This window comes from Macrobrachium nipponense, chromosome 9 (assembly GCF_015104395.2).
Source record: "Macrobrachium nipponense isolate FS-2020 chromosome 9, ASM1510439v2, whole genome shotgun sequence".
Lineage (NCBI taxonomy): Eukaryota > Metazoa > Arthropoda > Malacostraca > Decapoda > Palaemonidae > Macrobrachium > Macrobrachium nipponense.
Genome location: NC_061110.1, coordinates 89,304,303 through 89,318,649, shown reverse-complemented (window position 1 = coordinate 89,318,649; position 14,347 = coordinate 89,304,303). Strand labels below are relative to the sequence as shown.

General features: G+C 35.6%; 1 protein-coding gene across 1 annotated transcript in view; it reads left to right on the top strand.

Moving 5' to 3' along the window:
- The first annotated feature begins 2,159 nt into the window (after positions 1-2,159).
- The window catches only part of LOC135218513 (venom phosphodiesterase-like), a 35,805-nt gene continuing 23,617 nt past the window's right edge, over positions 2,160-14,347 (top strand). The window contains exons 1-11 of the mRNA XM_064254879.1: positions 2,160-2,246; positions 4,917-5,171; positions 5,563-5,706; positions 6,229-6,345; positions 6,472-6,579; positions 7,263-7,494; positions 7,857-8,071; positions 8,453-8,635; positions 9,116-9,208; positions 10,451-10,586; positions 11,466-11,645. Of these exons, the coding sequence (XP_064110949.1) occupies positions 2,229-2,246; positions 4,917-5,171; positions 5,563-5,706; positions 6,229-6,345; positions 6,472-6,579; positions 7,263-7,494; positions 7,857-8,071; positions 8,453-8,635; positions 9,116-9,208; positions 10,451-10,586; positions 11,466-11,645 (1,681 nt within the window). The 5' untranslated portion in view covers positions 2,160-2,228. The remainder of the gene's footprint in view (positions 2,247-4,916; positions 5,172-5,562; positions 5,707-6,228; positions 6,346-6,471; positions 6,580-7,262; positions 7,495-7,856; positions 8,072-8,452; positions 8,636-9,115; positions 9,209-10,450; positions 10,587-11,465; positions 11,646-14,347) is intronic.

The window sequence follows — 14,347 nt, the reverse complement described above, 5'->3', positions numbered from 1 at the left end:
ATTAACCAACAGAATAACTTAGACCTCAAATTGCCACCATACAAGAGGAGTATTTCCATTAAAATACAGATAAAGAGGATAAGAACACACGCTTTCAGCCGTGAGTGGCTCGGCCTAGGGATGAAAGTAATGCACCTTGTGGGAAAATGACTAGGGCAGTACCCATACAATCTCACGTCCGTAAGAAGAAGCAGAAGAAGAAGAAGATGGGTGATCCCAGCTCGCCGTTAATTAGAATCTGAAACTAAAATGTTGAACTCGACAGGGCTATTATCCATGGCCATGTATTACCTAACTGGAACGCCTGATAAATAATTATGTAATGGCGCCGAGTCAGTGTTATGTATTCCACACTTCCGTGGCTACGTGGAAACAATGTTTTTTTCACGATATCTTGGTTCACTCAAGAGGCATTTCACCAAAACTATATACGACGTCATCTCTGAGCCACAACTGGCCTTATTTTATGAAAAAATGAAGAAAAAAACACTTAACACTAACTCCTGGTAAAATAGCTATTGGAACTGCGAGTTTATAAGTTAGACTTATATCCCATTGTTTAATGAAGCCTTAACCTTTGTTCAAGATGAATGAAAATAAGTAAAAAATAATATATATAAAGCAGATTTACCTTTTCTTTCATGTTTTGTAAGCTTAGCATATAGGCTGTTCATGGGCACTTCATTTTCTGCCGTTCATTTTTTTCTTTTAGTTTTGAAAGAGACCTTCCATAAATAAACACTAACATGCTAATCACTGGACAGAATTTTCCCAGGGAGATTCTTTAGTCTAATGCCATCCGGTTTGATTGTGTAATATAATTATTTGTGAGACTCACAGCCGTCTCGATCGGCCTTGATTGAAGTTGTTTACTTTATGTAACGAACTTTTTACTCATTTGGATTGAAATGAATACGAATGAGGCTGTAGTGATCTGATTATAGGCCTATCCTCCTGAGAAACATTTTCATTACGAAGGTAAAACCCTAGGCCTATAAAGGAGCATCTTTGCAATGCTACGAGAAAAGTAAAGAAACCGCAGCTCTTACCTAACTTAGGCCGATGGCCAAGCGCTGGGACCTATGGGGTCTTTCAGCACTGAATAGGAAAATTCAGCCAAAAAGGTTTGAAAGGTGTAACAAGAGAAAACCTTGCATTTGCACTATGAAATCATTTTTAGGAGAGGGTGGAAAGTCAGGTGGAAGAAAGAGAATATGAACGGAGGTACAGTAAAAGGAATGAAAGGGGTTACAGATAGGGGTTCAGGAAGGGACGCTACAAAGGACGTTTGGCAATGCCTACAGTGCACCGCAAGATGTGAACTGACGACATAGCTGTCCTGAGATTCCCAAACTTCCACAATAAGGAGAGGAAGATGGAAGATGGAGGTAGGTGATGGGCCGATTATTTTACTTTTCAGATGTATAAATACATACGTACATACACACACACACACACACACATATATATATATATATATATAATATATATATATATATTATATACATACATATGTGCATATATTCTATATAAATATAAACGAATTTACCACTGGAAAATGACAGGCAAAGTAGCTACCAAGTGCTTTCAGCGTGTGTGTATTTAGACGTACATATATATATATATATATATATATATATATATATATATATATATATATATAACATATATATTATTATATATATATATATATATATATATGACATAAATACATTATATATGTACATATATATATATATATATATATCTATATATATATATATATATATATATATATATAATGTCATCTAAATACATTATATAGACATACATATATATATATATATATATATATATATATATATATATATATATATATATATACCTAACATGTACGCACACACCCATATATATATATATATATATATATATATATATATATATATATTATATATATATATAAAAAATATATAGAGAGAGAGAGAGAGAGAGAGAGAGAGAGAGAGAGAGAGAGCACCATCTGAACAGCATAAAATCGATATTTAGTTTCTAAGCAATGATAAACAAATCGGTTCGACCGCTCGACCTTGAAAACACGCAAGGAGTTAAAAAAAAAAAAAAAAAACTCTCTTCACCCGTGAATTCCCAAAATCTGATATAATATATATATATATAGAAGAGGTAATCACCAGTCGTGGAGCAGTTTCAAAAGGAGAGCGAGCGACATAGTACTATCGGCATTGGTGACAATGTTGCGGATTCCCGGTGTAAGTATGATATTCTATTTCAGCTGCACTATTTCGTAGTCGTTTATAGATTCAAAGTACTATTTCAAGTATAGGCCAAAGAGAACTTAATATAAATATCTGAGTTTACTTTTATGAGATTCAGTAATGTTTCTTTTGATTTGTTTGCTATTTCGTGAACGTAAACAATATGGATATATGAACTCTCTCTCTCTCTCTCTCTCTCTCTCTCTCTCTCTCTCTCTCTCTCTCTCTAATACTCTAATAGTCCCCTTACTAGCTTAAGACTGCCTATAGAGATTTGTAGATGTGGCTTATTTGTGACTGAAGGTTTATCCAAAAATTCTTGCTGTCATGATATTCAACGCCTCTCATTTTAGCTTATGAATAAGCTAAAGAACAGGGCCAAGTATATATATATATATATATATATATATATATATATATATATATATATATATATATATATGTATGTATAACTGAATCACGAAAGTTTAGAACGTGATAAATCCATAAATAAAGGTATAAGCCACAAAGGAAAAATAAACAAGGGAGTTTCTGTAAGATCTTTCGACTCAAAGTCCTTTACTCGGCAGACAAAGGAGTTTGTCTGCTGAGTAAAGGACGTTGAATCGAAAGATCTTGCAGAAACTCCCTTGTTTAGTTTTCCTTCGTGGCTTATACCTATATATATATATATATATATATATATATATATATATATATATATATAGTATATATATATATGTAATATATATATACATATATATATATATATATATATATATATATATATAATATATATATATATATATTGAGAAATACGTACTATACGTACTATAGGGCCACTGCCTACAACAAATAATCAAATATAGGTTATATCTACTTTTCAAAGTATTTCAGTATACGGTACGACATATTGTTTAGAAATGCGGCTATAAGTATACACACGCTGAAAAAGTATTGTATGGTAACTTTGTAAACATAATAGTAGAATAAATATGAGACAACCACTATTTAAATGACCAAAGATGTAATGTACAAAACTGCAGGATCTCTTTGTAATTACTTAGCTTACAGAGGAATTATTCTTTTTGGTTGGTTCAAAATTATTGCATGTTAACAAAAAGAATAGAGAAACGAAGGACCACCTATGGTAAAGTGAAATAAACCTTTGCACTCGGTAGAAAAAATCAAGAGACGCAATTCTTATGATTATAAAAAGCAATTACTGACATATTCTGTTTAGGATGTGAATATAAACAAATATGCGAAATCAGATGTATTTCAAACTAATTATACCCATAGAGAACCTATAGCAAATCCACCTACTGATGTACTGCAAAATAATAATAAAAATAAATAAATAAAAATCCCAGTAAAACAATTATATAAAAGTTAACCATAAAACACAAATATAGAAAATGTACTTCCTATAAATAGAAAACTGTAATTTAGCAGTAACTATACTAAATCATCATTGCCATCATCCTTCAAGTGATACACTCAATAAATTATTCATTATTAGTTTTGAAAATATTACATTCCAAGAGAAGATTAAAACTCAGAAGAGAGAAGATAGTTAAAGAGATGTTTCTGAATTTCCACAGACGCAATATATCCAACTAACTAACGAACCTTAAACAATTGCCCTGACCTTGTATTACCGACATTGAAATGGATTTTATCTGTATAAGTTACAGGTTTTATTCTTGCGATTTTATTAAGCAATTCAGTCACAAAATCTTGCATTTATTTTTAGAATCGGCTGGGAAACTGGGCTTTTTGACAAAGTAAGGCAGGTGGGAAATAAAGCGTGTACTGCAGTGAGAAAGCGTCAGGTGGGAGTACATTTATAAGTTCATCAATTTCGTATTATGATGAAACTAATGTTTCCTTTTTTATTCTGCAGATAAAAATGATAAGAGTACAAGACACAGACATAAAAAGAGAGAGAGAGAGAAAGAGAGAGAGAGTTCAATGACCGTGGGTCAGTCTGCGCATGACGTATCAACTTATGTATTGCAACTGGTTCTTGATGAAAAACAACTTCAGTATTGTCCTTTATCTTAGTTTAACAGTAAAAAAAATTTATTTTTCTCTCTGTGTTTAAATTCTAGTTTGAACTGTACTTATCATACGCTGCGCAGTTTGTTTTTAGTCAGAACGTAAATTCTTTTTCGTCCTCTTGGGAAAACGAACACCCGTTTCTTTACAAAATTGGACCTGTTCTTATAAAGATAAGAGTCATTATGTCAACTTTTCCATATAGCACATTTCATAATTCTCCATTGTTTTCGTACATATATTTCAGTTATTATTCATGTCAACGACGTCGCGTTTCATGTGTATTAAGCAACAGTGCTTCACATCCATTCATGAACGTTGTATAAACTTTGAAATATTATAGTTTATACAATAAACTTTAAAATGTAGGCTAACACTTATTATTTTTGGATCTTCTCTTCTAAGGTATCTTACTTCTAATTTTCTAATTTCATCTGCTATTCTACATAATCTTATCATTTTCTCCTTCATCCTCGCCACTATCCTAGGCCTATACCAGCTTTCGATAGTACGAACTCTCAATTTTACATTCTCTCAACCTTTGCCAGACTTTCTCTGGTTTTGTACTATAGCCAATACATTCAGTCTAACAGGTTACTCTCTGATTTCCCTCCAAAAAATCAGATATCGTGGATTTTGGCGCTCGGTCTCCTCCCGAGCATCATCTTAGCGAAAGGACATTACTTCGGGGAATGTCCCTCGGAGTACGGGGACATGAGGCCAGTCCTCTTAGTCTCAATAGACGGGTTTCGTGCGGATTACCTGGACAGGGGCATCACACCCAACATCAAAGCCCTGGCGGACGGAGGGGTCACGGCCCCTCACATGATTGCGTCGTACCCGACGCTTACTTTTCCAAATCACTATACCATTGTCACGGTCAGTGCTACTCAGTACTAGTCCTATGTGCTCAGCCTCTTTCTGGAAACGAAGTTTCTATTTTCATTTTAGGCCTTTTTACTATTTTCGAATTATCTTGACATCTATATGAATGTATTTAAAAGTGTAATTGGGATTTTGTTTAACATTTCATCTGATTTTAAACAATAATAACTTTTACATTAGACTACAAATTCCGTTGTTCTCGGTCTTTGCTTAACACAGAACATTACAGACTAGATCCAGTTGTTCTGCTGATGAACGAAAATGGAATATAACAAAATATAACGCATAACATAAACTTTACCGAGTCATGCATGTCATGGCAGTCTTAAAACTTTTTAAAGAAAATATAGGCCTACGAGAAAAAAAAAATACTTCCTTATTGCAGGGTACGTACCCAGAGCACCATGGAATCATCGCCAACAATTTCTACGACCCATATTTCCACCAGACGTTTTCCATCTCGACTAACACGACCAAAGAAGCGAAGTGGTGGGGAGCTGAGCCTATCTGGAACACGGTGACAAACCAGGTGAGGTGAAGAAAGAAAGGAGTGGGTGTCTGCTTGGAAGTGAAGATATAAAGAGGTGTGTATGTAAACATTTCATTAGACTTACATAGTACGACTAGTGGATCTATATGTTGGCTCGCAAGGGAGCAGGACAAACAAGAAACCAAAGGCCTGTCCACACTAGGAAACAAGTGTTTGCAAACAAAGTTTGCGAACAATGTTTCCAAACTGTTTACAAACAGTTTGCGAACTGTTTGCGAACTTTGTAAACGGTTTGCAAACAAAGTCATACAATGTTTCCTAGTGTGGACAGACCTTAAGAAAGAGAGAGAGAGAGAGAGAGAGAGAGAGAGAGAGAGAGAGAGAGAGAGAGAGAGAGAGAGAAACTCGCTCTGACTGAGCTAAATTTAGCTCTGGGAAAACGGTTAGACCTATGCTCTACGTCTACAGTACAGCTTAACCACCCCGTCTGTTCAGACCTTATATACTGGACATTTGCAGGTATACCCTTTAACATTTCCTTCACACTTATTTCTTTTCCAGGGAAAGCTCAGTGCGACCTATTTCTGGCCAGGATCCGAGGCACACATAGGGGGCAAATCTCCCACATACTGGTATGACTATGATGGAAGCGTATCTTTCGAGGAACGAGTGGACAAGGTTGGTGACTGGTCTATAGTATATATACTATTACATAAAGATGTTGGACGTGTTTTTCAGAATTAGATATATTGTTATGCTCACTTATTTGATGTGAAAGGTTGATCTGATAGTCTGCTCTCAAAGGTACTGGAATGGCTTACGCTGCCTGAGGAGAGTCGGCCATCTTGGATATCTCTGTACTTCAGTGAACCAGATCATACAGGACATGGCTCTGGACCAGCGTCACAAGAGGTATGTTTTTTTTTTATTATTATTAATTTCGCTATTCATTATCTACTTGTTCGTTACGAAGAGTTTTTTCTTTTGGCATATTGACTGTCAATCTATTGTCGATTAGCTCTTGACATTTTTGTCTGTTAATAGCAAAGTTTCTCTTAGTCCATTGCATAAATGTTTGCTAACATGAAAGAAACTTTAACCTTCCATTAACTACTAATATGTCGAGGCTTCGCTTGGTCTAACTGCACTTCCAGTGGAAATAGGAAATGAAAATGAGAAGAGATAATCGCCAATGATATAAGTTTTTGGTGAAAATAATGCTGTTAGCCTAAGGAATTTTGTAACAGTGCAGTTATGGGGGCGACTAAACTACATTTTTGCAAATAAGAAAATCAAATTACTGGTGGATTCTTAAACCTAACGCCTAAATAGCAGCAAAGTCAGAAAAAATAATCGGTATTTGCTCTTTGGAAATATTATTAAAATAAAAAAAGGCAGAAATTCTTTAAGCAAGTAACGCAAACTACAAGGGTAGTAACTACTAGCTTATGCCTAGGATCCAAACTTCATCCGAATCAAATCCTACGTCAGAAACACCAAAGTAAATGGGACTTTCCTTTTTTTAAGTTTTCCTGTTAGACCCGTATACATCACACAAGATCCCTTTTCGATCATTTTTTCTCTCTCTCTAAAAGGAGGATGAGCAGATCATGCGAATGGACCTGATGATAAAACGTCTGTTGGATGGCATCGAGGCCTCTAGGCTGACGCCATGCGTCAACATCATTGTCGTGTCGGATCACGGGATGGCTCAGTCTGGAGAGGAATACATCATCAACCTTTTAGATTACGTCCCAGACCTCAAGCACCAGGCGTATTTATTCCCAGGGGCGTTCGTTCGAATTGACCCGAAAGATGAGTCGGAAGGTAGGTAAAAAAAAAAAAAAAAAAAAAAAAAAAAAAATCCTATGGAACACGTATAAGTAGGAGAGGTTGTAGAAGAGTTTCGAAAATCTGTCTGTAGTACAATATTCATGGTCGTTTTCACACACAATATACACATTATGTGTATGTATGTATATAACCACAATACCCCCTTAACTTTTCGAAATGTAGTTATTGAAGTGCGCAATTACACGATCTTAACGTATGTGCTGGAGGAGCATTTCGATGAATCCTGCCACCAAACAACACAACCTTATTTTGGATATATTAGCAAAATAAATCACTAGAGTTAGCCCTCAACAAGGCAAAATCTATTCTAATCCTTCACACGTCTTCTCCACCAGGAGTCAAACTCAAGATGATGGAGGATTTGGTCTGTCGGAGGGAAGAAATGCGAGTTTTCGAAAGGGAGGGTCTCCCTACGCGCTTCCACTTCTCCAACAACAGACGCATAGAGCCCATAGTACTAGACCTTGATCCCGGCTTCACTGGAGAAACCGGCTACGATTTCTTCCTGAATGGAGACCACGGATATGATAATTATTTCTCTCTCATGAATGTAAGGCACTTTAGACTCCAAATTTTATTATTATAAATACTTCTGAGATGTACTACTCCAGCTTTGTTCTTCTTGCCGTAGAAACGAGAGAACAGAGTAAATCGATATATATAGGCCTAACTAGTCAAAATCCTACTGCAGATGCGCAAATTTTGTATAGATGAATTAATTAGAGCAAGATATACACTTTAGTTGCCCTCATTAGGTGAATACGAGTCTCTTTCACTCTGCTGGATAAGTGGTTCTATTCTAACCCCACTAAAATTACTTTGCTTAGACGACTGGTCCTATCCCAACCCTGTGAAATGAAATTATCTTCTTTCCTGATGACGCTCTTTCGTATATTTTAAGTTATCTGACCTGGCATTTTCTTTTCAACAGGCACTCTTCATCGCCTCTGGACCGGCATTCAAGAAGAGGCTCATAATAGAACCGTTTCAAAACATCGAACTCTACAACCTGATGTGTCTGTTGTCAGGGGTGGAACCTGCTCCAAATAATGGCACGGAAGGATCACTGTACCACATCCTAACAAATCCTCCGGATGAACCTGTCTTACCAAAGGTTATTATTATTATTATTATTATTATTATTATTATTATTATTATTATTATTATTATTATTATTATTGGTTGCAGGTCCACAATAATATAGCATGTGAGTATATGGTCTTTGATGGATACTAAACGCTTTCGAACCTTGTACTAGGTTCGAAAGCTTTTAATATCCATTAAAGATCATATACTCACAATCTATATAATTGTGGGCCTGCAACCACTGTCATCATTTTCGAAACGGAAAATTGTGCCCATTATTAATATTATTATTATTATTATATTACTTTGTAGAGGAAAACGTTAAGGACTATAGGTCTAAGCGACAGACTAATTCCAATAACAGAGGCAACTTCAAACATTTCTTTATAAGTATTTACGTACGTTCTTATTGTTTTCAAGTTTTTGTAACTTTTATAAACTGTGCAGGAAGAATTTTCTAGACCTTATAACCTTAACCAACTAAACCTGATATTTCTGAACTACACAGGAAGACGCACCTCCAAGTTCCATGTTTCCTGAAGGCGATTTGCAACCTCTGCTCGACATAGCCGGCTGTGAAGGGGATTTGGAACAGCCTGAGGTGAACTTCTAGGCCTATGGGCTTAGCTTGAGTTATGTTCTTTGTACAGAAGGCGAATTTTTTTGAGGGATTTGCACAATTTGAAATGATTTATTGACGGGTGATGACAACTGGAAGAGTGTAAAATGTTAAATCTTCAGTAATGGTTGTTTGGTTATAACTGTCAAAGACATTTCATAGACGCACTGGAGGCAAAATCACTTCGATTTGAACACTATATACGTATACGGATACACGAAAACAATAGAAGTTCGTTAGAGTTTTAAGATAAACCCACTTATAGGAAACGAAAGGTACAGACTAACTTACGTATACATCAAAGCAAAGTGAGGAAAGCTAGTCGTTACACTTGGTAGGTTTTAAACAACTGTACTGAGGAAGTCCTCTGAGTATTTAAACACTGTACGGTCTTTATTTCTTTATATAATTACGGATCCTGTGGGGGTTAGGTCTGTGTTGTTCTGTATTCAGCTGTCAATGTGAGTAATACAATTTATTTTTTAATGATTTTTTGCATATAATTGACTGGTCAGGGTTAGATTAACCTAGTACTAGGTCTGTGACGTATGCTCCCTGGGGAATGTATATATATATATATATATATATATATATATATATATATATATATATATATATATGTGTGTGTGTGTGTGTGTGTGTGTCTGTATGTGTGTATATATATATGTATCATATATATATATATGCATATATATGCATACACACACACACACACACACACACACACACACACACATATATATATATATATATATATATATATATATATATATATATATATGTGTGTGTGTGTGTGTGTGTGTGTGTGTGTGTGTGCGTGTATGTATCTCCTCTCTATCTCTCTCTCTCTCGTCTCTCTCTCTCTCTCTCTCTCTCTCTCTATATATATATATATATATATATATATATATATATATATTATATATATATATTATATATCCATGGCTGTAAGGTACAGAGATAGACTTAGATTTGCAACAACAACATTCCTTGCATATCTAAACCCTCAAATAAAATGCAGTTCAGAAATTAACAAAACAGGATGAAACCGAAAACAGTCACTGTCATATCCAGTCACTGGAAAAAAAAAGAAAAAAAAAAAACTTCAGAAACCTACATAGCCGACTCAAGACTAAAGATTACACCTTGATAAAAGCAGATCGCTTTTTTCTCCTATAGATTACATTAAAATAATCCTTTTTCCTGAATTCTCTCATGATACAGGAATGGCTTCAGTCCTTCGATTTCTCTCCCGACGAAGAAGAGGCCCTTAGGTCCTACCACCTCCCCTGGGGCGTTCCCCATTCGGGAGACCTTCCTGCCGACCTCACCCTCCTGCACCATAAGGATCATGTCACAGGTAACGAATTATCTTTGTGGTAAAAAAAAAAAGAGATAATTATACAATATGTTAATTATATTACAGGTAGCGAATGGAGAAAGAGATCAGGCGACTGATAATGAATTATCTTCGTGATAAAGAGATAATTAACAGTATCATTAAGATTATATCGCAGGTAATGAATTATCTTCATGATAAAATAGAGAGAATTATACAGTATGTTGCTCATGTCACAGATAACGAATTGAAAAAGAGATAATTATACATGATGGAGATCAGGTGACTGATAAGAGATAATTAACAGTATAATTTAGATTATATCGCAGGTAATGAATTATCTTCACGATAAAATAGAGAAAATTATACAGTATGTTGATTATATCACAGATAGCGAATTGAAAAAGAGATAATTATACATGATGGGGATCAGGTGACTGATAAGAGATAATTAACAGTATCATTTAGATTATATCGCAGGGAAGGAATGATCTTCGTGGTCAAAAAAGAGAGAGAATTATACAGTATGTTGATTTTATCACAGATAGCAAATTGAAAAAGAGATAATTATACGTGATGAAGATCAGGTGACTGGTAAGAGATAATTAACAGTATCGTGGAGATTATATCGCAGGTAACGAATTATCTCCGTCATAAAAGAGAGGTAATTATATAGTATGATTAAAATTATATCACAAGAAACTAATTATGTTTGTGACAAAAAAAAAGACATAATCATAGTGTTATGATTATATCATACTAACGAATGATCTTCTTGATGAAAAAAGACATAATGATATATGGTATGATCTCATGCACATTTTCGAATATCTCAAAAAACATTTCTATTCTTCGTCAAAAAGTTATAAATCTTCCTTTTTGACTCCCTTCTACCCGCAGCCTATTCTCGGGCACTCCGCATGCCCCTCTGGAGCAGTTTCAGCGTGAACGAGGTTCCCTCCGGCACTGGCGATGCCCCTTGGAGCAGCGACGTTCGACTGACCGAGCAAAACACGGTCACGTGCCAGGACTACGAGAATCTTCCACAAAACATTACGATGCATCCATTATTCCCTCCCGGTAAGAGAATCGTAAACAATACCAACTGTCAGTGATTAAAATTCATCATATTATCAACTCATCATGGGCTTAGTGCCGCTAATGCACCCAAGTGGTGCACTGTAGTCAATATTAAATCAAATGTGTTCGCACCTACCCTTTTCAGTATGCATCCATCATTCCCTCAATGTTAGAGAATTATTCTACAATATTATTTAAAATTATTAACCCAGTGGGGGGGATAGTGCCAGAATTGCACCTTATACGGCACACTGTAGGCGTTACTAAAAGCACCCGCTTTTTAGCCTTCTTACTTTCATATCCTTTCTTTTATATGGATCTCTTTTCCTTGGCTGTCCAACCGCTCTAGCTTTCTCTTTTCACTGTCTTCATCAGTTCCCTTATTATTATTATTATTATTATTATTATTATTATTTTATTATTATTATTATTATTATTATTATTATTACTCTTTTTTTAAGTCTATCACAGTCTTCTAATTCGACTGGGTGGTATTTATAGTGTGGGGTTCCGGGTTGCATCCTGCCTCCTTAGGAGTCCATCACTTTTCTTACTATGTGCGCCGTTTCTAGGATCACACTCTTCTGCATGAGTCCTGGAGCTACTTCAGCCTCTAGTTTTTCTAGATTCCTTTTCAGGGATCTTGGGATCGTACCCAGTGCTCCTCTGATTATGGGTACAATTTCCACTGGCATATCCCATATCTTTCTTATTTCTATTTTCAGATCTTGATACTTATCCATTTTTCCCTTTGTTTCTCTTCAACTCTGGTGTCCCATGGTATTGCGACATCAATGAGTGATACTTTTTTCTTGATTTTGTCAATCAACGTCACGTCTGGTCTATTTGCGCGTATCACCCTATCTGTTCCGATACCATAGTCCCTGAGGATCTTTGCCTGATCGTTTTCTATCGCTCCTTCAGGTTGGTGCTCGTACCACTTATTAGTGCAAGGTAGCTGATGTTTCTTGCACAGACTCCAGTGGAGGGCTTTTGCCACTGAATTATGCCTCTTTTTGTACTGGTTCTGTTTAAGTGCCGGACATTCGCTTGCTATGTGGTTTATGATTTCATTTTCGTATTGCACTTCCTACATATTGGAGAGATGTTATTTCCGTCTATCGTTCTTTGAACATATCTGGTTCTTAGGGCCTGATCTTGTGCCGCTGTTATCATTCCTTCAGTTTCCTTCTTGAGCTCTGCCCTCTGTAGCCATTGCCACGTGTCATCGATGGCTAGTTCTTTAGTCTGTCTCATGTATTGTCCGTGCATTGGTTTGTTGTGCCAGTCCTCTGCTCTGTTTGTAATTTTCCTGTCTCTGTATATTTCTTGGTCTTCGTCTATTTTTATCAGTCCTTCTTCCCAGGCACTCTTTAGCCACTCGTCTTCACTGGTTTTCAGATATTGCCCCAGTGCTCTGTTCTCGATGTTGACGCAGTCCTCTATACTTAGTAGTCCTCTCCCTCCTTCCTTTCGTGTTATATAGTCTGTCCGTATTTGCTCTTGGGTGTAGTGCTTTGTGTATTGTCATATGTTTCCTGGTTTTCTGATCTATGCTGCGGAGTTCTGCCTTCGTCCATTCGACTATTCCTGCGCTGCATCTGATTACTGGCACTGCCCATGTGTTTATGGCTTTTATCATATTTCCGGTGTTGAGTTTTGACTTGAGTATCGCCTTGAGTCTCTGCATATATTCTTTCCTGATCGTGTTCTTCATCTCTTGGTGCTTTATATCCCCTCCTTCCATTATTCCTAGGTATTTGTATCCTGTCTCATCTATGTGTTTGATGTTGCTCCCATCTGGTAGCTTTATCCCTTCAGTTCTCGTTACTTTGCCCTTTTGTATGTTGACTAAGGCGCATTTTTCTATTCCAAACTCCATCCTGATGTCCCCAGATACAATCCTTACAGTCTGGATTAGGGTATCTATTTCCTTGATGCTCTTACCATACAGCTTGATGTCGTCCATGAACATCAGATGGTTGATTCTGTTGCCTCTTTTCTTGAGTTGGTACCCGGCATCATCTTCTCTGTAGTACTTTTGTCATGGGAATCATGGCTACTACGAAGAATAGTGGGGACAGTGAGTCGCCCTGGAAGATCCCTCTCCTGATATCATTATTATTATTATTATTATTATTATTATTATTATTATTATTATTATTATTATTATTATTATTATTATTATTATTATTATTATTATTGGAAAAGCAAATCCACAATAATATGTCTGCTTGATCTGTGCAAGATCAAACAGACATATTATTGTGGATTTACTTTTTTATTTTATTTTATAAACTCATGTGATTATGAGGTTTCTTTGGATTATTATTATTATTATTTGAATTTGAATTTTACAGATAAACTATGATACCATAGTCATCAAAGTCATTAACAATTCTTTCTCTCTCTCTCTCTCTCTCTCTCTCTCTCTCTCTCTCTCTCTCTCTCTCTCTCTCTCCTCTCTCTCTCTCTCTATTATTATTATTATTATTATTATTATTGCTGTTTCCACGGGATTTAATTTTTAGAAATAACAGTAATTTTCAATGCTACTGCCCTCAGAGAAGGTCTTCTCCCTTATTATTATTACTATTGTTAAGAAATTCACAGTTCCGTGAAAACAAATTGTTCAAAAAATATCCACAATTATATATAAAAATATATTTCTATGTAAAAATATAAAACAAAGACTTTCGAAC